The 21,030-nt window shown below is 47.3% G+C and overlaps 2 protein-coding genes and 6 non-coding genes across 8 annotated transcripts; all 8 read left to right on the forward strand.

The window, feature by feature from the left end:
- The first annotated feature begins 48 nt into the window (after positions 1 to 48).
- Positions 49 to 8,283, forward strand: LOC127292525 (uncharacterized). Its single transcript, XM_051321944.2, has 7 exons — positions 49 to 205; positions 3,662 to 3,908; positions 4,242 to 4,365; positions 4,733 to 5,073; positions 5,245 to 6,964; positions 7,370 to 7,614; positions 7,847 to 8,283. The coding sequence occupies exons 1-7, from the start codon at positions 111 to 113 to the stop codon at positions 7,916 to 7,918; spliced, it is 2,844 nt and encodes a 947-aa protein (XP_051177904.1). The 5' UTR covers positions 49 to 110; the 3' UTR covers positions 7,919 to 8,283.
- Positions 8,284 to 8,675: 392 nt separating this feature from the next.
- On the forward strand, positions 8,676 to 10,082 carry LOC127292528 (transcription termination factor MTEF1, chloroplastic). Its single transcript, XM_051321949.2, has one exon. It carries the CDS (start codon positions 8,809 to 8,811, stop codon positions 9,766 to 9,768), a length of 960 nt encoding a protein of 319 aa, XP_051177909.1. The 5' UTR covers positions 8,676 to 8,808; the 3' UTR covers positions 9,769 to 10,082.
- A 1,603-nt stretch (positions 10,083 to 11,685) lies between these two features.
- Positions 11,686 to 11,773, forward strand: LOC127297795 (small nucleolar RNA U31b). The gene has a single exon (XR_007849483.1). It is a non-coding gene; the product is annotated as a small nucleolar RNA U31b (small nucleolar RNA).
- A 74-nt stretch (positions 11,774 to 11,847) lies between these two features.
- On the forward strand, positions 11,848 to 11,935 carry LOC127297796 (small nucleolar RNA U31b). The gene has a single exon (XR_007849484.1). It is a non-coding gene; the product is annotated as a small nucleolar RNA U31b (small nucleolar RNA).
- A 264-nt stretch (positions 11,936 to 12,199) lies between these two features.
- Positions 12,200 to 12,290, forward strand: LOC127297737 (small nucleolar RNA Z159/U59). Its single transcript, XR_007849426.1, has one exon. It is a non-coding gene; the product is annotated as a small nucleolar RNA Z159/U59 (small nucleolar RNA).
- Positions 12,291 to 12,368: 78 nt separating this feature from the next.
- On the forward strand, positions 12,369 to 12,515 carry LOC127297809 (small nucleolar RNA snoR137). Its single transcript, XR_007849497.1, has one exon. It is a non-coding gene; the product is annotated as a small nucleolar RNA snoR137 (small nucleolar RNA).
- Positions 12,516 to 12,547: 32 nt separating this feature from the next.
- On the forward strand, positions 12,548 to 12,645 carry LOC127297772 (small nucleolar RNA Z101). The gene has a single exon (XR_007849461.1). It is a non-coding gene; the product is annotated as a small nucleolar RNA Z101 (small nucleolar RNA).
- A 224-nt stretch (positions 12,646 to 12,869) lies between these two features.
- LOC127297773 (small nucleolar RNA Z102/R77) lies at positions 12,870 to 12,955 on the forward strand. The gene has a single exon (XR_007849462.1). It is a non-coding gene; the product is annotated as a small nucleolar RNA Z102/R77 (small nucleolar RNA).
- Positions 12,956 to 21,030: the final 8,075 nt, after the last annotated feature.

Here is a 21,030-nt window from a genome sequence, read left to right on the forward strand (position 1 = left end):
AGATCGGATGGAGCCACCGTCAAGCCGCTCTGCGCGTCGCGGTCCTGGAGCTCATTCTTTTCCCCAATTCCCCGAGGAGGAGAGGAGCGAGAGGGGAGCGGCGAGCGGAGATGCGGGAGGAGGTCAGGAGCTCGTCGGGGGCGGTGCCGGAGCAGCAGTTCGCCGTCGTACGGTCGTCGTCGCCGCCGCCCACCCCGGTCGCCAGGTACGCTCTCTGCCGCTCCACGCCTCCTGGTGGTAGATTCGCCGCAGCGGTGGTCGGACGAATCGAAACGAAAGCTGGATTTGTTTTGGGCACGATTCGACCAAGACCTAGGATCGTATCGTAGGTGGGGTTTCACGGGGTTGCAGAGTGTCTGTGTGAATGCTGCAGAAAGGGTAGGGCATGATCTACAGCCATCATCAAGTTGTCACTCTCCTAGTCCTAGATCAGGGTGGGCATAAAAACCATGAAACCGAAAACCGAACCGAAGCCGAAACCGAACTAACCGAAATCTCGGTTTTTTCCATTAACCGCTATTTTTTCGGTTTCCATTTATACTAACCGAATTAAATTTGGTAGAATTTGGTTTTTAGCCCCACCAACCGAACAAGACCGAATAGACCGAATTGAGTAACCTACCATCAATTTGTGCATAAACCGATCATTCCATAGAAGCCCAATTGCGTTTGATGTTCCAAAAATTGTTCATTCAATGTATGACTTTAGTCTTTGATGTACTAGCTTTTTCTAAATATAGCGTGAAGCCTGCATAATAGAACACGTCGATTGAAGTCTTAGCTACCCCTTTTAATCGCTCACGAGTGATGCATCTGTACCGCGAGTGTCGCAACCTACCAAATAGCATCCCTCCATGATTGGTGCTCATTTGTCGATTTCTTGCGCAGTTGATGCTTTTTGTGTTGATATGTCAATCACTATTTGATTTCTTCGGTGATGCCTACTATTTGTTCAGGTGAGTAGGTTCATTCGGTTTTAACCGAAAACCGAACCGAATTTGTCGGTTAACCGAATCTTCGGTTTCCTAAATTTTCATGCCAATTTCGGTTACCATTTTTGAAAACCGAATTTGTTCAAAAACCGCAAAAACCGAACTGAAATTTCGGTTAAAACCGAATGCCCACCCTGAGTCCTAGATGATATAAAAGAGATCATTTTTAGGTGTAAGCAGACGGTATTTGGTGGCTTAACTCAGCCACGGGTATCTAATGTGTGAAAAGTTAGGGGTTTAGCTGTGTACTCCCTCCATTCTTATTTAGTCTACATCCTAGACTAAAATTTTGTTCCATGTTAGCAGGGCCGGTCCACACGTATGTGGGACCCTTGGGCAAAACCACCGAGAGAGGTCCTTGTTGACACCGACTCAGAATTACTTAGTTCTCAGTCGATACCGACAACCGTCTATCTGACCTTAAGATGCATACGAGATTGCACTTTTTTGAACTCTGAGAACAAACATTACATTTTGATTGCACAATATGAACAAATTATTCAACAACACTAAACAATTTTTCTTAGGTGTGTATAAAGATATTTGTAAAAACTATGGGATAATTAGTTTCGAGTGAGTCAACAGTACATTTTTCAACTAAATTGAACAAACTATGATACAGTAAACAATTAGGATCTGTATTATAAAATTTGTGAAATTAACTGAGAGCTAATTAAGCTAAGTCAAGCGAGATTTAGACGTGCCTCAAAATGTTTTATATTTATGTTCTAGCCTTCTCATTCTTGTTGACGGCGCGGAGCACCTCGAGGAGGACTCCGGCGGTCTGGTAGGCCTTCCCAAGTTGGGCCCTGAAGGCGACATTGGCATGGGACAGGGTGTGTCATGGCTAGGATTAGATTTATAACGAGGTAGAGCTCTGGTTTGGAGCTTCAGAATTACCGGTCAGCTTGTTCCCCTTTGTCAAGTGCACGGACGTAGTTCTCGTAGTACTGCTGATAAAAACTCTCAATTTCACGGGCATCGCGCCGATGAAGCCGCGAGGGGCGCATGTTCTTTAGTAGAGTCGGATTGAGACAATCTGTCGATTCTTACCCTTTACAGGTAATGCTGGTCTCCTGGCAGGGAAAGCCCATTAGAAGCTCAATTATCTAAAGAAAAAGCGCGGTTTTCATGGGCTCGTGGGTGATTCCACAAGAGATAGGGAAAGGCCGTTCTAAGCTCCACAGATCGATGATATCTTTCCTTTAAAACTGACACGACTTCGTATCCATCAAAACACAAGAGAACTATTCCGTACCGTGATAGTAAGAATGTACTGTATGTGTAAAAATTGAAGATTGCTTTCCATGATAGTATTAAAGATTTTTTTTGTGTGACAATATACTGAGTGTGAAACTTTTGTGTTACCATGGAATATAGATGTGTTGCCTTCTTCGCACTTGGCTGCGCCTAGAGTCGTAGACCAAGTAGAGACAGTACTGAGAAAAAGATAAGAATCCATTAGTTGCTTTCTTCTTTCTGTCGAGAAAAGGCCCTTAGAATCAAGTAGCAATCGATTTGAGCGCTCCATACATCCGTAGTGGCCTTCCCTTGCATCTTGGATTGTCTAGTTAATTTTCTGAATTTACACCACAAACCTTGGCCCAAAGGGGAAAGGCCAGAAGTACTAGTACAAGTTACTACCTAGGCCGGGGCCCCTTCCTCTCGGTGGCCAAGGGCAGGCGCCCCGTTGCCCCGCCCTATCGGCTGACCCTGCATATTAGTAGTCTACATTGGATGTCATTAATTTTAATGTAGCTTGGATTGGTTGTTTACATATTAAAGTATATTTAATGACTTGCTAATTGGTCTTTAAATTTGTAGAATGTAGACTAAAAGAGATGGGAGGGAGTATGTTCCTAGCACTTCATTTTTTTTCTTCCTTTGGATGAGATCACCCATTCCATTATGATGATGAAATAACATCTAACAAGTTCAGAAACGAGCAGAGAGATAATTGAGTCCGACACACTACCAGGAAACCACCTGTTTGTACTTTTTCTCGACGCACTACCAGTACACACTACGAGGCGGAAACCTGGTAACACTATCCTACAGCCTTACTGGAAAAGTACCACCTCGGACATAAGCAATAAACTGAAAATGGAACGCCTGGCTCCGTTGTTTCTTGTGTTTCGAGATGGATGGAGCTCATAGAGACTGCAAGCAAACACAAGTAGACGTATCATACATCTGAAATCACCAAAAGAGGTGCCCCGCCATCTTGAACATGGTTTTTAGTAGAGTCCTGAGCATCCTGATCACAAACTAGTTGCAGCACCTTCTGCGTCAGCTGTTCTGTCCCTGGCTGTGAAACCCTAGGATTTGTGCTGTCTAATGGTATGGTGCCTCCGTAAAGTTGAAAAGATTAATGCGAAGTGCCATTACAACTTGATAATGCAGAACCTTATTATGTTATTGGAACTTGTGATGCCTTGTTGCTAGTCCTTTTTGTGAGATGTTAGTTTCTGGGACGTGTTTCTTCACGCTTTGCTTGTTAGAATTCTTAGAGCTATATAAGTTATTTTCATATATTTGTTTCGAGCAAAACCTGACTCTAGTATCACCCTTTTGCAACCTAGAGTCCAGCTAGAATACTTTGTTCACAATCTTGTCAAACACTCATAATTTTCCACTGCTTGCACTGAAGCCTCCTTTTGCGTTTTCAGTTCTGCTGGAGCCTCATCACCTGCTATGCAAATTAATATAGTAAGCATAGATTGGTTGGGTAGCAAACAAGCTTCCAGGGTTGATTCCTCATCACAAGTTGCACCACATGCCTATGGGCCTGCTCATAGCTTTGATGCTGTTGGAACTGCTTTGGATTCTGCACCATCTTGTCGACCATGGGAGCGTGGAGATTTACTTCGTCGACTGGCCACATTTAAGCCTTCAACTTGGGATTCTAAGCCGAAGGTCATTTCTTTTCCTTATTATATGTAGGGATTTTAAATTGTTGAAAGCAACAAGATACAACTGGTGAATGTTGTGTCTATTAATTTTGCGGTAAGAGATACTCATGGACTCATGGTACGTAAATGTACAAGCACAGTGACTTTTCCTATGATATCACTTATGATGCTTACTGCTAGCTTAGATATACAGAATTTGATAAAGATCACAGTTCCTTCCTTTGCTCGTTGTAATTGACATTTTTTTATTAGGTTTAAGTTATAATGTGATTATGGACTATTTACGAAAATTTCTACTCATGTTATCATAATTTAAGCCTAAATTAACTTTTTGTAGGCTGCTAGTTCCTTGTCTTGCGCTCAAAGAGGCTGGGTGAATGTTGATATCGACAAAATTGAATGTGAATCATGTGGTGCGCATCTTATATTCAGTGTGCTGACATCCTGGTCCCCAGCTGAAGGTATGTTTTCAGTTGGTATGCTTTTGTTGAAATTTGTTTGAGAGATAGCTGTTATGCTTGTCATCTTTATGTTTTGTCACCTTTCAGTCTAGTTAAATAGATTTGACTTGGTATCAGTGGTATTTGAAAATTTGAGATGGATCATGTTAAGTTTTGTGCTCCTTCATGATAAAAAATATATAATATATATTTATAGGCTATGCTCTCACTTGGGAATAGTTAATAGTTTGATTTGCCAGCTGTTTAACACCTGAAATTGTTATGATAAAGTAAGTGACAACATTACATACTATCAAAGATAACACATATGTCCAAGTGTCATAATGTTATTCAGCTGTGAAACCTTTCTTTATGTGTTGTATATTAGTTGCAAATGCTGGAGAAGCCTTTGCGGAGCAGCTTGATGCATCACACAAGAATAGTTGTCCCTGGAGAGGCAGTAGCTGTGCTGATAGCCTTATTCAGCTCCACCTCACGCAGTCAGCGCTTATTGGAGGTTTTAAAGATCGTTGTGATGGACTTCTACAGTTTCTCTCTCTTCCTGTGATTGCTTCATCTGCAATTGAGAATATGAGGTTGACCAGGGCTGCTCAGATTAACCGCCTATTAACCCAATCGATTACCTTCTTATCTGGGGAACTTGGTTACAAAGCTGACAGTACACCAGGAGTTGACATCCATCAAGGTTCCTCTTGTGGCTACTCGCGAGTATGTTTTTCTGTTTCTTGTATATGTGTGCGATATGTTCATTTGTGTCACTACTGTAGTTCTGTTTCTCGTATATGTGTGCGATATGTTCATTTGTGGCACTACTATAGTATTATTCTTCGGCCATGTAGCTTTATTTTATTCAAATGCTGTTTCTGTTTTGCTTTCTAGGCGCAGAAGCTTATAAGCCTTTGTGGATGGGAGCCTAGGTGGCTTCCAAATGTTCAGGACTGTGAAGAAAATTCAACCCGCTCGGCTAAAAATGCACTTTCAAATGAACCAGACGAACATCAGAAAAGTTCATTCTCGGAATCAGCCAAGAAAGATAAAGGAAAAGGCAAACGACCCCTCAAAGATTCTGGATGCAGCATGAGCTCACCTTTATTAGACTGTAGCCTGTGTGGAGCTACAGTTAGGATCTGGGACTTCAGATCTGTGTCACGTCCTCATTTTAGCCCAAATAACATTGATGCGCCAGAAACAGGCAAAAAGTTAACCCTGACACGTGGAATTAGTGCAGCCAGTGGGATCAATGGATGGGTTAATGATGGGGTGGTAAGAGATCAAGCTGAAGGGCGTGATGAAGCGGCAACTTATGAGGGAAAATTACTATCAAATGCTGGAGTAGACCTGAGTTTAACGATGGCTGGAGGACTGCCGCCAATTCATTCTGCAATGCCTGTTGCATCTGAGGGCTTTAATGGAGGAATGGGAAGAGATCTGATGATTGCACAGCCCACTGGAAGTGAAGTTGGTGATCGTGCAACGTCGTATGAGTCTCGGGGTCCAAGCTCGCGGAAGCGTAACCTTGAGGAAGGTGGGAGCACTGCTGACAAGCCACAAGACGGGGTTCAACATGCTGACAGCATAGAAGGAACTGTCATCGATCGTGATGGTGAAGAAGTTGATGATGACGTGCAAGATTCAGACATCCAGAATAAAAGATCCCGTGGGTTCAACTTTTTTGACGCCAATCTTCCATCTTGTTCTGGAGCGGGACCTAGTAGAAACCTCTGCATTGACTCTGATGTAGATACCAGTATATTCGGTCACTCTAGAGCTGTTGGTCTAGGTCCTGTTGAGCATCCATCTGCTAGAGATTCTATGAGGGCATCTTCTGTTATTGCAATGGATATTCGAAGTGCTGATGAAGATTCGATGGAGAGCGTTGAGTACCATCCAGATGCTGGTATTGATATTAACATGCCTTCATCTAGTGGGTACAGGAATATTGAAATGAATGATGCCTTTGATCTCAACGATAGCAACCAAGCACAGCAAAGTGCTTGTGCACAGCCTGCTGCTGGAAGTGACGGAAGGGAGATAGGAGGAAGCAGTACAAATGAAGGGGAGGAAGTACTTAATGCAGGCACGACTTCTGCTTTTGCAAGGGATCAACTTAGCTTAGGAATTAGTGGTGGGAGTGTTGGCATGGGTGCTAGTCATGAGGCTGAAATTCATGGCATTGATGTTTCTGTGCAAAGAACTGAGAGTGTTGTAGGCGATGCAGAACCTATTACTGACCTTACTGAGACAATGGGTCATACAGGCGAATCAGTTCCAGGACCTGGATTGATGGATGAGTTTGTACCTGAAGAAGTTGACCGGGAAGTAAATCATGGAGACAGCCAAGACATAGTGTTCCGTTCAGCAGGGCGTGCTGACAGTGGATCAAAAAATTATGGTTGTAATAAAGCTGATTCTGGTGAGAGTGGAAAAAAGATAGGACATGCCATTGGTCAGGAAAGCACCATGCATCCTTCCCTGTCTTGCAATGCTGTGATGTATAACGGTTTTGATGTGTTTAAAGAGGAAGTGACACAGGCTGGCAAAGTACCGACTACAGATGATGTGTTAATGGGGTTAGATTATGATCCGCAGAATGAGTTAGGTAATTATCATCAAGCCTTTTTCCTATTCTTATACGAACCGTATTTGCGTTATTTTGTGTGGTTGCATGCTACATTTTACTATTAAACTGCCTTTATTTGACAGCTAGAGATACTTGCTAGTCATGCTTTCTTTGAAGTTTTAAGTTGTGAAAAAATGATCTGTTGGTGACCAAGGAGCAGCCAGCTATCTTTTCAGTTTTCCCTTTTCAGCATACGTGGTATTGATCTCATATAGTTAGTTCGGCTTTGGCATCCCCTATTCCTAGTCGTCCTATACCGACTGCTCCCAGACCCCACACACATGTTTTTATTTATTGCCCCCTCTTTGTATTAATGTGCTTGTTCTTGTTCTGCTCAATTATATGTGATTTGCTCATATCAATACTCTATTGTTTGTTTCTCAGGAGCAACAAATGGAGAAAATGACTATGAACCAGGTCTTCCAGATTTTGATCCAATCAAGCATCACAAAAGTTACTGTCCATGGGTAAATGGAACTGTTGCAGCAGCTTGCTGTTACGATGCTAGTTCCAGCTCAAGCAGTTCAGAACTTTCTGGTTGGCAGCTAACAGTAGATGCGCTTGATACATTCCAGTCTCTTGGTCAAAACCAAACAATGCAGTCTGAATCTGCGGCCTCGCTAAATATGGTAACCTTTTGTCACTCAACTTTATTTTCTTTATTTTTGCTCCTTTTTGAATTTACCATGACATATTGAACTAGTTGTGGTCCATATTTGAAAACCCGAGTTAATGATCTTCATTAGCTGTGATATCTGGATGGCCCTAAGTACATAGGAGTGTGCCATGCAGATGTCAACTAGTATGTTTCCTTGTGCACCAAGCTATCCTTATGGAGCTCTCTGTCTGTGTATGGCGCAGGATGATCAAGTAGCTTCTAACCGTAAGCTGGCAAGAAGGTCTTCAGTTAGCAAAAGCCATGGGAAATGTTGAGCAAAGCTCCATCATACCCAGCCAAGCTAGTTTCACCTTCTTCTCAAACATGAATAGCATCCGGCCAAGTTCAAGATCCAGATTGGGGCATCTGGGTGCTTAATAACATGCAGTGCTGTTGCTGCCTGATGTACCCTTTCTAAATTAGGTTCGGCGCCGGCGGAAGAAAACCAGTTAATAATCCATGTCAGCTAGTCTGTAGATTGTTGTCACCTATGGTTGCACATAATCTGGCAATTTGATATATATGTTCCAGTTATTCCGGAAGAGTTGATTCAGCTCTGAACGTCACCCACCATTCCAAAAGGAACATTTGCAGAATTTGGCAAGTGAGTTGATTATTTGTCACCCCCAGGTTAAACTTATGAGCCAATGTTTGTGTTCTTGGGAATGACCTGACACATAATTCAGAGAGTGATTGTGTTCCAGTGAGTCACTCTTTGACCCTCGGAATACAGAATTCACTCATAGTAATATCAGGGCTATGCCAGAATTTTTGTTAGAATTTAGTTCAAATTTACAGAGCCCATAATTCACCTCCAGTAATGAAAAAAAATCTGTCGCCATTCTCCATTTTATTTGTGCTCTGATATTTTTTGAGGATGGAAACAAATGTCACTATTGGATTTGTTTCTGCTTGCGCTATAGCTGACAACCACACAGCGGTCACTTTCTGGTTCAAAATCTGACCGCCCAATGAGCAGCACTCGGAGTGCCAGGTCATCACCGATGATCGGATAGAGTAGTGGATGAGATGCCACTTCTCTCCAGTGTACCCCATCATCGTCTTCCTCAGCTGCGCCCCTCCAATTAATCTCCAAACCTCCAAATCAATCGGTGGAAGGGAGACAAAGCTAGCTAGGGAGAAGCTATAGCCACGGCCTGTGACAATGCCGCTCTGCAGCTTCTACGCCTCCACCTCCCTCCCCGTCGCCAAGCCCCACTCCTTGCCCTCCTCCACCAAGCTCCCTTCCACCGCCGTGGCCGCGATCACCACCGTGCAGCAGACGACGAGCCCGGTCCTGGCGGAGGCGACCACGTTACCAACTGCGAACGCGTCCACGGCGGCGGAGGTGCTGTCGTTGCACCTGCCGGAGCTGCCGTCTTCGACGCGGGACAAGATCCTGAGCCTGGAGCTAATGGGGGTGGACTACGGGCGCGCGCTATCCCTAAACCCGGACCTCCGCGACGCGTCGCCGGAGTCCATCCACGCGGTGGTGACCTTCCTCCAGTCCCGCGGGCTCCACTTCAGGGACCTGGGCCGCGTCTTCGGCATGTGCCCCTCCGTGCTCACCGCCAGCGTCCGCGCCGACCTCCGCCCCGTCTTCGCCTTCCTCACCGACGACCTCGGCGTGCCCGAGGACGCCTACCGCCGCGTCGTCGTCAAGTGCCCGCGCCTGCTCGCCTGCAGCGTCCGCGACCAGCTCCGGCCGGCGCTCTTCTACCTCCGCCGCCTCGGCTTCCGGGACAACCGCGCGCTGGCGTTCCAGGACCCCATCCTCCTGGTGTCCAGCGTGGAGCGCACCATGGCGCCCAAGCTGGAGTACCTGCGGACGGAGCTGGGCATGTCCAAGGACGAGGCGGTGGCCATGGTGCTCCGCTGCCCGGCGCTCTTCACCTTCAACGTGGAGCGCAACTTCAGGCCCAAGTTCGAGTACCTGGTGCAGGAGATGGGCGGCGGCGTGGAGGACGTCAAGGCATTCCCGCAGTACTTCACCTTCAGCCTCGAGAAGCGGATCGCGCCGCGACACCGCGCAGCTGTGGAGGCCGGCGTCGACCTGCCGCTGCCGGACATGCTCAAGGCCACCGACGACGAGTTCAGGGAGATGCTCGAGAGGAAAAGGAGCTGATGATGAAGCAGACGCTGCGTCACCGGCCGGCAGCTGAGCGAACGCGCAATCCGCCGTGCTCATGCACGCACACTGACACCTCCGGGCAGCTACGGTAGTGATCACCGGCGTTCGTGGCGACCACAGTTTGCACTGTACATAAGGATCACAATGTTTGGTGCCACGGCTCATGACTCACGTTGCCGAGTAGTCGTATTCTGTACAGTGTTTACAAGACATTAGTTGGGGCTGTAAATAAAGTCATGGAGAGTATTAACAGGTGTAAATCAGACTGAGCATCAAACTTCGGATGATAGTGCCATGACACACTGAAATCGTCTTTCTGGTCATTGGACGTCCTTTTTTGTTGTTGTTATAGTTAACAAATGGTTTTGCTAATTCTGAATTAACTTAGCTCCCAGAATTCCATTTCTTAATACCAAAACCAAAATGAACACTCTGCCTAGCGAGGACGGCCGCAAAAACTAAACTCAAAGAAGTCAAGTCCTACACCATTACATTTGCATTGTAATTCATGCACTTATGAGTTGTAAGTTATGTTGCAATTGAGATTTTCGGTTGCAACTTGCAAGTATAATGCCTCAGACCGTTAAATTTGCTTCCTAGTTCGTGCTAATATTTGATATCATCACTTGACTAATAACTAAGATTCTCATGTGACTACGAATTAGTCATACCCTTAAAAGAACACAGTAGGCCTCAAGCTCAAGTGCCGATGAACTACGAGGGGGAACGTGAACATTGGCCATGCTCACCAGAATAATCCATCCATTCCATAATTCATGTCGTGGTTTTAGTTTAAATTTAAACCAAGACAAAAACTATGAAATAGGGAGTAAGGGTTTGGGATGGTGTTCATGCTGGACATATTTGTACCCAGCCACTCCGGGAGGGCAACCTAACTATTCCTAATAGCACTTTAGGATCTTTGGACCGGAACCACATGTAAACACAAGTATTTTTGGTCTGTTTTTACTTTTTTTCTCTTTAGCGTGCGCACTCCGAAGAACTTCCTAGGAGGCCCACCCATGAGGCCATCTTCAGATTGTTCCCAATCAAGCACGCTTAACCGAGGGTTTCATTAAACCATGATGTCATAATGAAAAATAAGTGCAATACATGACGCGCAAGAGGCGGCAATAACAAAGAAATGGTAGCGTCTAGTGAGACTAGACGGAGAAGAAAGTTGAGGAAAAAAGATGACCCATTGAACCTAGGAATTAAAGATCCAGCTTGATTTAGAAGGAACAGGGTCGCATGAGCTATCCCTTCATGTAGTAAGCCACTAGAAGTCTAAAACCACGTAGAACAAGAAAAACATCGAAGCCGGAGAAGAAAACTAAAAAAATACTTTAAGCTAAATGTAAATTGTGTGAACCAAACTACTTCATAAAATAAAACCCAGATTGGTGGCAATGGTAGATGACACTCTTCCAAAATCTTGGTTTGAGATTTAAACTCCAGACGTTTCACTCCCACACCATCTAGGTGCGTCCAAAAGTCCAAACTGACCAGGAAACAAAACCTGTTTAAAAAAAAGACCAGGAAACAAAACGAGTTTAAACGAGACGGAAGGCCAGAAAAGTACAGCCGTGCTAATAACTGGCAGCCCATCGAGTAGAATAACCCATAATTGGCCCGTTCAAGCTTCACGTCGTCAAAAGGCCCATCCAAACAAACCCTAGTTCTTCTGATAAATACAGCCGCAGCCCCCTTGTCCGTCATCAAACGCCGCAAGCTCCACCGCCGCCGCCTTCAATCGATTTGTTTCTACAGGTTTTCTGCGAATTTATGCTATCTGATTTCTTGGGCTTCTTCTCTGGACGATTTTTCTCTCCCCAGCCTTCCGTTTGTAATGATTCTACCTGTTTCCGGCGTGTTTTCGATCGTTTTCTGGTTCGTCGGCCTACTGCTTTGGAGAATGATGAATAGGAATTTGTCGCCCCAGTCTTAGGATCCGGTTCGCCGGACCTGTGCTGATTGACATGTTATCTAAATCTGACTCCGGCCAATGCAGTCGTCTCTATGATGATTTTATTGCCTTTTTAAGTACAATGTGTTCCTTCTCTGACCTGTTGCGAGGATGATGATTTCATATTTGTCGCCCCAGTCTTAGGATCTGGTTCGCCGGGCCTGTGCTGATTGACATAGTTATCTAATCTGACTCTGCACGTAAATCCTTCCATCGATCATTCCTTTTTTTTCGTAGATACCTCGATGTTTTGATGCTCTTTCTCAATTGTTTTGTTCCGATTTTTCAGGCATATCGTTTGCTTGGTTACTGGACTTAGTTTGGTAAATTCCGTTCAACAATTAACAGTTCTTATTTGAAATTGGACAGCAATTATTATCATTCAGAGGGGGTTCCTGGGGGCAGTTAGTAGTCTTTTATTTTGCTTTTCTGTGTCAGTACTTGATCTAATATTAGCTGTTGTCCGATGATGATCAAACTAAAACTTTCGTTCTTCTGATGCGCTCTTTGCGCGGTGCGGAAGCAATTTGGAGACCTGAACTGAGGAAACATTTATTTACATCGTTCATTGTTCTTAAGAAGTTGTTTTTTCTCTTGCTTTTGCTGTAAAAGACATTTCCTGGTTTATGTTGCTTCACATCTGGAAGAATGGCCTGATGATAACAGTTTGGTCATCCTGTAGAGGGAAGCATAGATGAGCGGAAACACCGGCCATCATTAAACAGCACGGCACTTATATCAAACCGTGCCGCGTTACCTGTCTTCTGGTACAACTTTAAACATACAAGAACGTGGTTTGGTACTCTGTTGATGCATATGAGGAGACATGAGTTTATGGGTAATTTGCGTCTGAGGCATTTCAATGATGTCACACTCTTTTTCACCTTGGAGATCTGATGCATCCCTCCTTGCTGATTAGGTTTTCGGTTCTTTGTATTTTCTCTGATTACTTTTTTTTGCTTTCCCTTTTGTTTGGGAGACACAATGAGCAATATTTTTGCTGTTGGAATCTATGGTGTCCATAGAATGTGTTCTATCTGATCATATACCCTATGATTTCTATTTGTATTTTGGGGGAAAACCTCGTTGATGTTCTTGGTGCAGATGTGGTTTTTATTTAATGGACTTGAGATGAGATGATGAATGAGATTAATTTCCCTATTGGTTTGATTGGCCGATATGATGGCCTCAATACTGAACCGAATCTGATCATCCTTGTATTACCGCAAGAACTTTGGTTTTGTTGTATTTTATTGATGCTTGGTGTTAGTTTCTGTATGGTAGACGTAGAAGAGGTGATGAATGGCTTAGATTCTGAATTGAATTTGTTCAGTTCTACCCGTTTGTAAAGTATTCTTCAGGTTTACAGAACGCGAAGTATGACATGGATGGATTTGTTGACTCAACCTGCGCTGCTGCTCTATGCTGTCATGGCAAAGTCTATTGTACAACGCCGTCATGGCATTCTGGTCTATATTTGTTGAAACGACATTTATTTTTTCTCCAACTCCGAGAAGCACAGCTTGTATAAGAAATTTGTCCTGTAATTATTTGTGTCTGTCAAATCAAAGTTAACATCTAGTAGCTTGTTTGTGTTATTGTAATTCAGCCTTCATTATTGATACTCCCTCCTTCACAGTTTATTAGGCGTGCGCGTACCCCTAGGTCATCAATTTAATCTATATAATTTAAATTATATAATACAAAAATTATATCATTAGAAAATAGAACATCTGAACTTTCTAATGATATAATTTTTATAACATATAACTAATGCTAACTTGATCAAATTTGCGACCTAGGGGTACGTGCGTGCCTTATAAACTGTGAGAGAGGGAGTAGTTTAGTCATATGTTTAATCAATTTCTTGTAAGCCTTGTCTGTCTGCGTTGAAGCAGTATTAGTCTGCCTGTCTGAGAGCATCTCCAGCCGCGTCCCCCAAACCGGAGCGTGTGGGGTATGTGTTTTGTTTGTGCCGCGTTTGGAGACGTCGCTTCCCAGCAGCGTCCTCCAAACGCCGTCCTAAACATTTAAAATACTTCTTTTTAACATAGAACTATTTATCAAATATAGCATATGAATAAAAATGTTTGCGAGGATTGTTTTCAAATTAAATCACAACAAACAATAAAACAAGTAAACAAATATAATAAATAGGGCTAGATGCTACATCAAGGTGCCACGGTATTTTCTTTGATCCTCCACAAGTGCTCAACGAGATCAGTTTGAAGTTGGTCATGAACATTGCTGTCACGGATCTCTGCGTGCATGGCGAGAAAATCAGCAAATTCTTGCGGTCATCCTCCACATTTGGTCGTGAGACCAGCTTAGAGCAGGGTACCGGACAATGGTAAATTGTGCTTGAAGCACACCAAATGCTTGCTCGACATCCGTCCTGCAAGCCTCCTGTCGCGTAGCAAAATGGGAATTCTTCAGACCTGGTGGATTCGAGATTGTTTTGACAAAAGTGGCCCATTTTGGATATATACTATCGGCTAGATAATAGCCTTTGGTATATTCGTGGCCATTGATCTCATAGTTGCATGGTGGAGCATCCTTTCCACTAGTCTGCTGAACATCGGAGACTGCTGCAACACGTTGATGTCATTGTGTGATCCCGCCATGCCAAAGAAAGAATGTCAAATCCACATGTCATAATCTGTCACAGTTTCAAGCACCACACTGCAATATCCATGACGCCCTTTGTATATACCTTGCCAAGCAAACGGGCAGTTCTTCCATGCCCAGTGCATGCAATCGATGCTTCCAAGCATTCCAGGGAATCCTCTGGCAGCATTTTGTGCCATGATCTTGCAGTCTCTTCCTCAGTTGGCCCTCTCAAATAGTATTTGCCAAACTTTCCCACCACAGCTCGGCAAAACTTGTACATGCACTCAATGGCAGTAGACTCACTCATGCGAAGGTAGTCGTCCTGTGTATCGGCAGGTGCTCCGTATGCAAGCATCCTCATGGCGGCGGTGCACTTCTGAATGGACGAGAACCCGACAACGCCTACAGCGTCGAGCTTGAGCTTGAAGTAGGGGTCGAACTCTCGAACGTCGTGGAGGATATTCATGAACAGCCACTTGCTCATCCTGTACCGGCGCCGAAAATTGTCGGCATGTGTTGCATCATCGGCGAAGTAGTCGTTGTGCAGCATGGCATGCCCCTCCATCCTCTGTCGGGGTTTCGACTTCCTTCTTCCCGGCTGTTGTGGGTATACTTTATGGGTATATCAACGGCAGTGCCTAGATCCGGCAAGCCCGGGTGGCCCATAGACGGTGATGTGGCATGTGGCCCATCGGGCGACCCAGTTGCTGTAGATCCTGAAGGATGAAGTCCAGCCCAGGAACAGGAAGCCGGATCCCAACCGCCTACGAAGGAGGCCGGATCCGTGAAGGCCCATGAAGTATCCGGATCCAGCACGTACTTAGAGGAAGGCGGATCCTTGACGTACACGGCAAGATATTGTACCGTAGTTAGGCAAGTTGTATTCCGGCTAGGACTCTCCATGTAAACCCTAGATCCGTGCGCCTTTATAAGCCGGATCCCGGGAGCCCTAGAGGCACAACCACAACTCATTGTAACAACGCGAAAGCGCCCAGATAATTCCAGACAAGCAGCAGTAGGCCTTGCCATCGTGCAGGTGGTCCGAAGCTGGGTAAATCGCGTACCACCGTCCCGAGGACACTCCGCCCTATGGCCCCTACTTCTTCTCCCCTCCATGAGGATCCATCCTCTGGAGTACCGTCGAATAGGCAACGACAGTTGGCGCCCACCGTGGGGCCTGCGGCGTCTGGAGGCCGGAACCGGGAGGGTTCTACCTTCGGAGGCATCGGCGACACCATCGCAGTGGGGCACGTCAAGTACGCCGGAAACTTCCCGATCGTCCGTGAGGACGAGTGCTGGATTCCGGCCAAGACAAACCCCGTCAAGCTCTCCATCATCCCGATCGGCGGGATACACATCTTCATTGGCGAGACCGTCGATTCCGACGGAAACGCACTGGTAAGTAACGCTGACGCGATCGCCGCTGAGCTGGACGCAGTCGCGAAGATCCGATCTGAGTCGCAGGAACTTCCTAAGGAAGATTCCGCCTTAGATCTGGAAAAATCAAAGCCCACCCAATCCGCCCCTGAGTAGGAAATAAAGGTGGAGGACCAATGCAGATCCGCCTGGGTCTCCCAGGTGTTAGAGAAGCAAAGGTGTCACTTCGTGCACTTCATAGCCCATACCGCAGGAGCCGCCCCTCAAGAAGCCGGAGCTGGCCCCGTGCAGGTTGTGGCACCGGAAAACGGCAACGCTCCGGATCAGCAGGAGGCTGTCGGAGAAAGCAACGCCCCGGGTGAAGAATCGATCCTGGGCAACCTCAGCCCAACCTCCGACGATACCTCCTCCATGGATACCGAAGAATACGATCGCAAGTTGAAGGAACTCGGAGGTGGCGAGCAAATCGAGGTAGATTCCGCCCAGCCTAGGCAGGTTCTCGCAACCTTAGCAGCGCTGGATCAGCAGGAATCGGCAGATGAGCACACCACTTCCGACCCACAGCCATCCTATGCAGGTACTCCGCTATCGCGGGAACGACCGCGTAAGGAAGTCCTGTCCCCAGAAGAATTGGTTGAGCAGGCAGGCATGGACGCAATCGCACACTCGGCGATCCTCAACAAACCCATAACTCCTGAGGAAGCTGCAGATCCGGAGGCTCTAGAGGCCAAGAGGCAGGAGATGTTGGCAACAGCCCAGAAAATCGCTCGAACCACAGCAGCAATGCTGGATGAAAGGAAAGAAGCCGCGCACTTCGTGGAAAATTTCCACCAGCGAGAGCTGGAGGTTGACGAACAACTGGTAAAAGTCAAGGAGCTCCAACAGCACTGGAAGGACAAGGTCACCGAGCTTCAGCAGGAGGTCGATCAAATCAGGAGGGAAGCTATACCCCCTCGCAAGATCACTTTCGCGACCCCCACTGAGCAACAGCCACTCGCAACTCCAAAGGACAACATGAAAAAGGCTGCGGAGATCTTGAAAAAGAAGGACGAGGAGATTGACATCGACTACGTTCGTACGCTCGTTGCCTCAGCAATGAAGCAGCAGAGTAAGGCAGATACTTCGCGCAGGTTGGAATCCAATCCGGATCACTGTGTCTCTACCGCGCAGAAGGACGCCCACGTCAATCGCCATCCCGATGATGAATCGCGCACCGGATCTTCGGAGCGCAGAAGAAGAACCAGGGAGCGCCCAAATCCAATCCCCATACCATCAAAGACGCCTCCGTCAGATCCAAAGAAGGGAAAGGTGCAATGTACGCTGGTAGGAACAAGTACCGGAATCCGCCACCTCCGCCTAACGGGTACTCGCGTCCCCCGCCTCCTCGCCGCCGCAGTCCAGCCAGAAACACCAGGCCTGATGGGGCCGGTGGAATCAACATCCGAGACAACATGCCGCCGCCGAGAACCAGGGAGCGTACGCCGGAACCACGTTAGAACAACGATCGCGAGCCTGAGCCCAGGAGGAGCCGGAACGTGGAACATGAGCCGGAGCCCCGCCGAAGCCGGAACGACGGAGGAAACTATCACCAAGGTGAAGGTAGCCACCGGAGCCGGAGCGAGCCACGAGACGACTGCCGGGAATCCGAGGGCGGAAGCAAAAAATCTTACAGGCCCCCTCGCAGGTCCCCTTCACCACCACCAAGTGGAGGAGGCGGAGGCGGGGGCGGTGGCCGGAGATCTCGCTCCCGCTCAAAAACCCCGGACGGCGGCCCACGCGATGCCCGAGAACGCCTCAACGAGTACAAAACTGATTACATTGGCCCAAAGTGCTTTGGCAGGATGATTCAAGAGGAACCAAAGCCAAGGATGAACCTCAAGCTACCCGGAAACCTGAAGTATTATGATGGCACCGAAAGGCCGGACACCTGGATAGAGGATTACTACAATGCAGTAACCTTCGCCGGTGGAAACCCTAACATCGTCTGCCGCATGCTCCAGTTGTACCTTGTAGGTCCAGCCCGGATCTGGCTCAGTGACCTCGAGAAGAACTCCATCTTTTGCTGGTTTGACCTGAAGAACGCCTTTGAGAAGCACTTCAGGGGCACCTACAAGAGACCTGCCACGACAAGCGACCTACAGGCATGTATCCAGAAGAAGGGTGAAACATCAAGGAGTTTCCTCACCCGATGGTTGCAAACCAGGAACGAGTGCGAGAACGTTGATAACCGCACAACAATGCACGCCTTTATTGGTGGGTTGCAGAGAGGAGGACTGCTGCGGCACAAGCTAACTTGCTTGGTCAACGCAAAAAAACTGACTTTGGATGACATGATCACCATCGCCAGCGATCATACTGCCGCCGATGACGACGCGGGCGGAGATCTGGCAGCTACAGCAATTCCCCTGCATCAGCAAAAGTAGAACCGTGATAACGGTAGCAGCAGCGGCACCAAGCGGAAAAATCCCCCTGATGACCAAAGGAGTGGCGGATCCGGCTTGATCGCCATGGCCTTCCAGCGCGGAGGCCAAGGAGGCGGAAGAGGCCGCGGCCGCGGAGGCGGAGCCGAAAGGGGCCAACAGCGTGGCGATGAGGTCACCGCTGCCGGAACCCGCGCCCCCAAACTTATGAAGAGTACAGAGACATGCCTTGCCTGGCCCATCTGGATCCGGTTACAGGAAAGTCCACTCACACCAACCGCAACTGCAAGTGGGTCAATGATCTCAAATCTGACCCGGAAGCAGGATACAAACGAGCCCGGAAGCACCGCCCACGCGGAAAAGGAGGCAAGGGCAAGAACAAGGACAAAGAGGAAGATAGTTCCAAGGCGATGGATGAGGATGATGCTTCGCCGGATCCCAAAGTCGGATCCGCAGGCGGGCGCGTACCACACCTTCCTGGGAACTCCAACAGTCCGTGCAAGCAAATCAGCTCTCCGGATCCTGAACGCCACAGTACCCGCTGTGCCGCAGTATGTCAGGTGGTCGGAAACTCCGTGTACGTTTGATAGGAAGGATCATCCCACTATCATTCCGAAAGAGTGCTATGCCTTGGTTGTAAGTCCCCGCATCGACGGGTATGACTTCTCCAAGTGTCTCATGGACGGCGGTGCTAGCCTGAACATCATGTACCTGGAAACTCTGGAGCGGATGAACCTTACCAAGGAACAGCTCAAACACAGCACCACTGAATTTCATGGTGTAGTTCCGGGTAAAAAGGCAAATTCCTTGGGCAGCATCAGACTTCCCGTGGCCTTCGGCGATGCCAGTAACTTTCACGAAGAGATGATCACGTTTGAGGTCGTGCCCTTCAAAAGCTCCTACCACGTCATTTTCGGCAGGCCCACCTACCACAAGTTTCACGCAAGAGCATGCTACATCTACAACAAGCTCCAGATTCCGGGTCCAAAGGGTATGATTACCGTATCCGGAGACTACAAAAAGGCTCACGAGTGCGAGTTAGGCGAAGCCGCCTTCGCAGAGTCTGTGATATCTGGAGAGGAGCTGCAAGGCTACAGAGCCGCGGTGGATCCGACTGAGATGCAGACCACCAAGAAGCAGATCTCCGAACAGAAGACCTCCTTCAAGGCCGCGATAGAAAGCAAGAAGCACGACCTCATCGTAGGTGACGGCTCCAAGCAGGTTTCAGTCGGAGCCAACATGGACCCCAAATAGGAAGACACGCTCGTCGAGTTCCTCCGTGCTAACTTGGATATCTTCGCATGGCAACCTTCTGACATGTCCGGAGTACCTAGGTAACTCGCCGAGCACTACCTCAACATAAATCCGAGGGCTAAACCGGTGAAGCAAGCTATGCGACGCTTTGGAGATAAGAAGCGCCGCGCCATAGGAATGGAATTAGCAAAGTTACTAGAGGCAGGTTTTGTAGTAGAAGTTATCCATACTGATTGGGTCGCAAATCCCATCCTTGTACCCAAAAAGAACAGTGAAATACTAAGAATGTGCATCGATTACTTCGGCTTGAACAAGCATTGTCCGAAGGATCCGTTCCCCTTGCCGCGCATTGACCAAGTCATTGATTCGACGGCAGGGGCGGAACTTCTGTGTTTTCTTGACGCATATTTCGGGTATCATCAGATCCGGATGAAGAAGTCCGACCAAAAGGCGACCTCGTTCATCACCCCCTTCGGCACTTACTGCTATGTCACCACTTTGGTTTGAAAAATGCAGGTGCCACCTACCAACGTACGATGCAGCGGTGCCTGAAGGACCTAATTGGCCGGAACGTGCACGCTTACGTCGACGACATCGCGGTCATGACCCGGAAAGGATCCGACTTGATCAGCGACCTCACGGAAACCTTTGAGAATCTCCGTCGGTACAAGATGATGTTGAATCCGCTGAAATGCGTCTTTGGCGTTCCAGCCGGAAAACTCCTTGGCTTCATCGTCTCTCATAGAGGCATTGAGGTTAACCCGGAAAAAATCAAGGCAATCCTGTGTATTAAAAGGCCAACTTGTCTCAAAGATGTGCAACGACTAACTAGCTGTGTCACAGCAATCAGTAGGTTCGTCAGCCGTCTTGGCGAGAAGGCGCTACCCTTGTACAAGCTGCTGAAGAAAACAGACAAATTTGTCTGGGACGAGACAGCAGACGCAGCACTTCAGGGATTGAAGGAAATACTCACCTTTCAACCTATCTTAGCAGCCCCAGAAGAGTCAGAGCCCATGCTCCTTTACCTAGCAGCTACCAACAGAGTCATCAGTCTCGTCATCGTGGTGGAGCGAACGGAAGATGGTCACGAGTACAGAGTCCAAAGGCCCGTCTATTACATTAGCAAGGTACTGACGGAATCCAATCAAAGATATCCTCACTTTCAGAAGCTAGCCTATGGCGTGTTCCTAGGTAGCAGGAAGCTGAGACACTACTTCCAAGAGCACCCAATAACAGTTGTGAGCAAAGCTCCGCTGTCGACGATTCTCAACAACGCTGACGCAACAGGACGCACAGCAAAATGGGGCATCGAGTTATCTGCCTTCGACATCGCTTATAAAGCCAGGACCGCGGTCAAATCCCAAGTCTTGGCAGATTTCGTCGCAGATTGGACAGAGGCTCCGGATGCAAATCTGGAGCCGGAACCAGCAACATGGGTCATGCACTTCGATGGATCCAAGCAGCATCAAGGCTCAGGAGCCGGAGTCACCCTGAAGTCCCCCACCAGAGTAGAACTGCAGTACGTTCTGCAGATTCACTTCGAAGCTACAAACAACATGGCGGAATACGAGGCTCTACTACACGGTCTGCGCATCGCTAAGGAAATTGGGATCAAACACATTATATGCT

The sequence above is a fragment of the Lolium perenne genome, chromosome 4, assembly GCF_019359855.2.
Source record: "Lolium perenne isolate Kyuss_39 chromosome 4, Kyuss_2.0, whole genome shotgun sequence".
Lineage (NCBI taxonomy): Eukaryota > Viridiplantae > Streptophyta > Magnoliopsida > Poales > Poaceae > Lolium > Lolium perenne.

Bases quoted from the DNA above. Each gene is read 5' to 3' on its own strand.
- LOC127292525 (XM_051321944.2), top strand. From the start codon at position 111: ATGCGGGAGGAGGTCAGGAGCTCGTCGGGGGCGGTGCCGGAGCAGCAG. The intron at 6,965-7,369 runs GTAATTATCATC...TTTGTTTCTCAG, and splicing joins TGATCCGCAGAATGAGTTAG to GAGCAACAAATGGAGAAAAT. The intron at 7,615-7,846 runs GTAACCTTTTGT...TGTATGGCGCAG, and splicing joins CTGCGGCCTCGCTAAATATG to GATGATCAAGTAGCTTCTAA.
- LOC127292528 (XM_051321949.2), top strand. From the start codon at position 8,809: ATGCCGCTCTGCAGCTTCTACGCCTCCACCTCCCTCCCCGTCGCCAAG.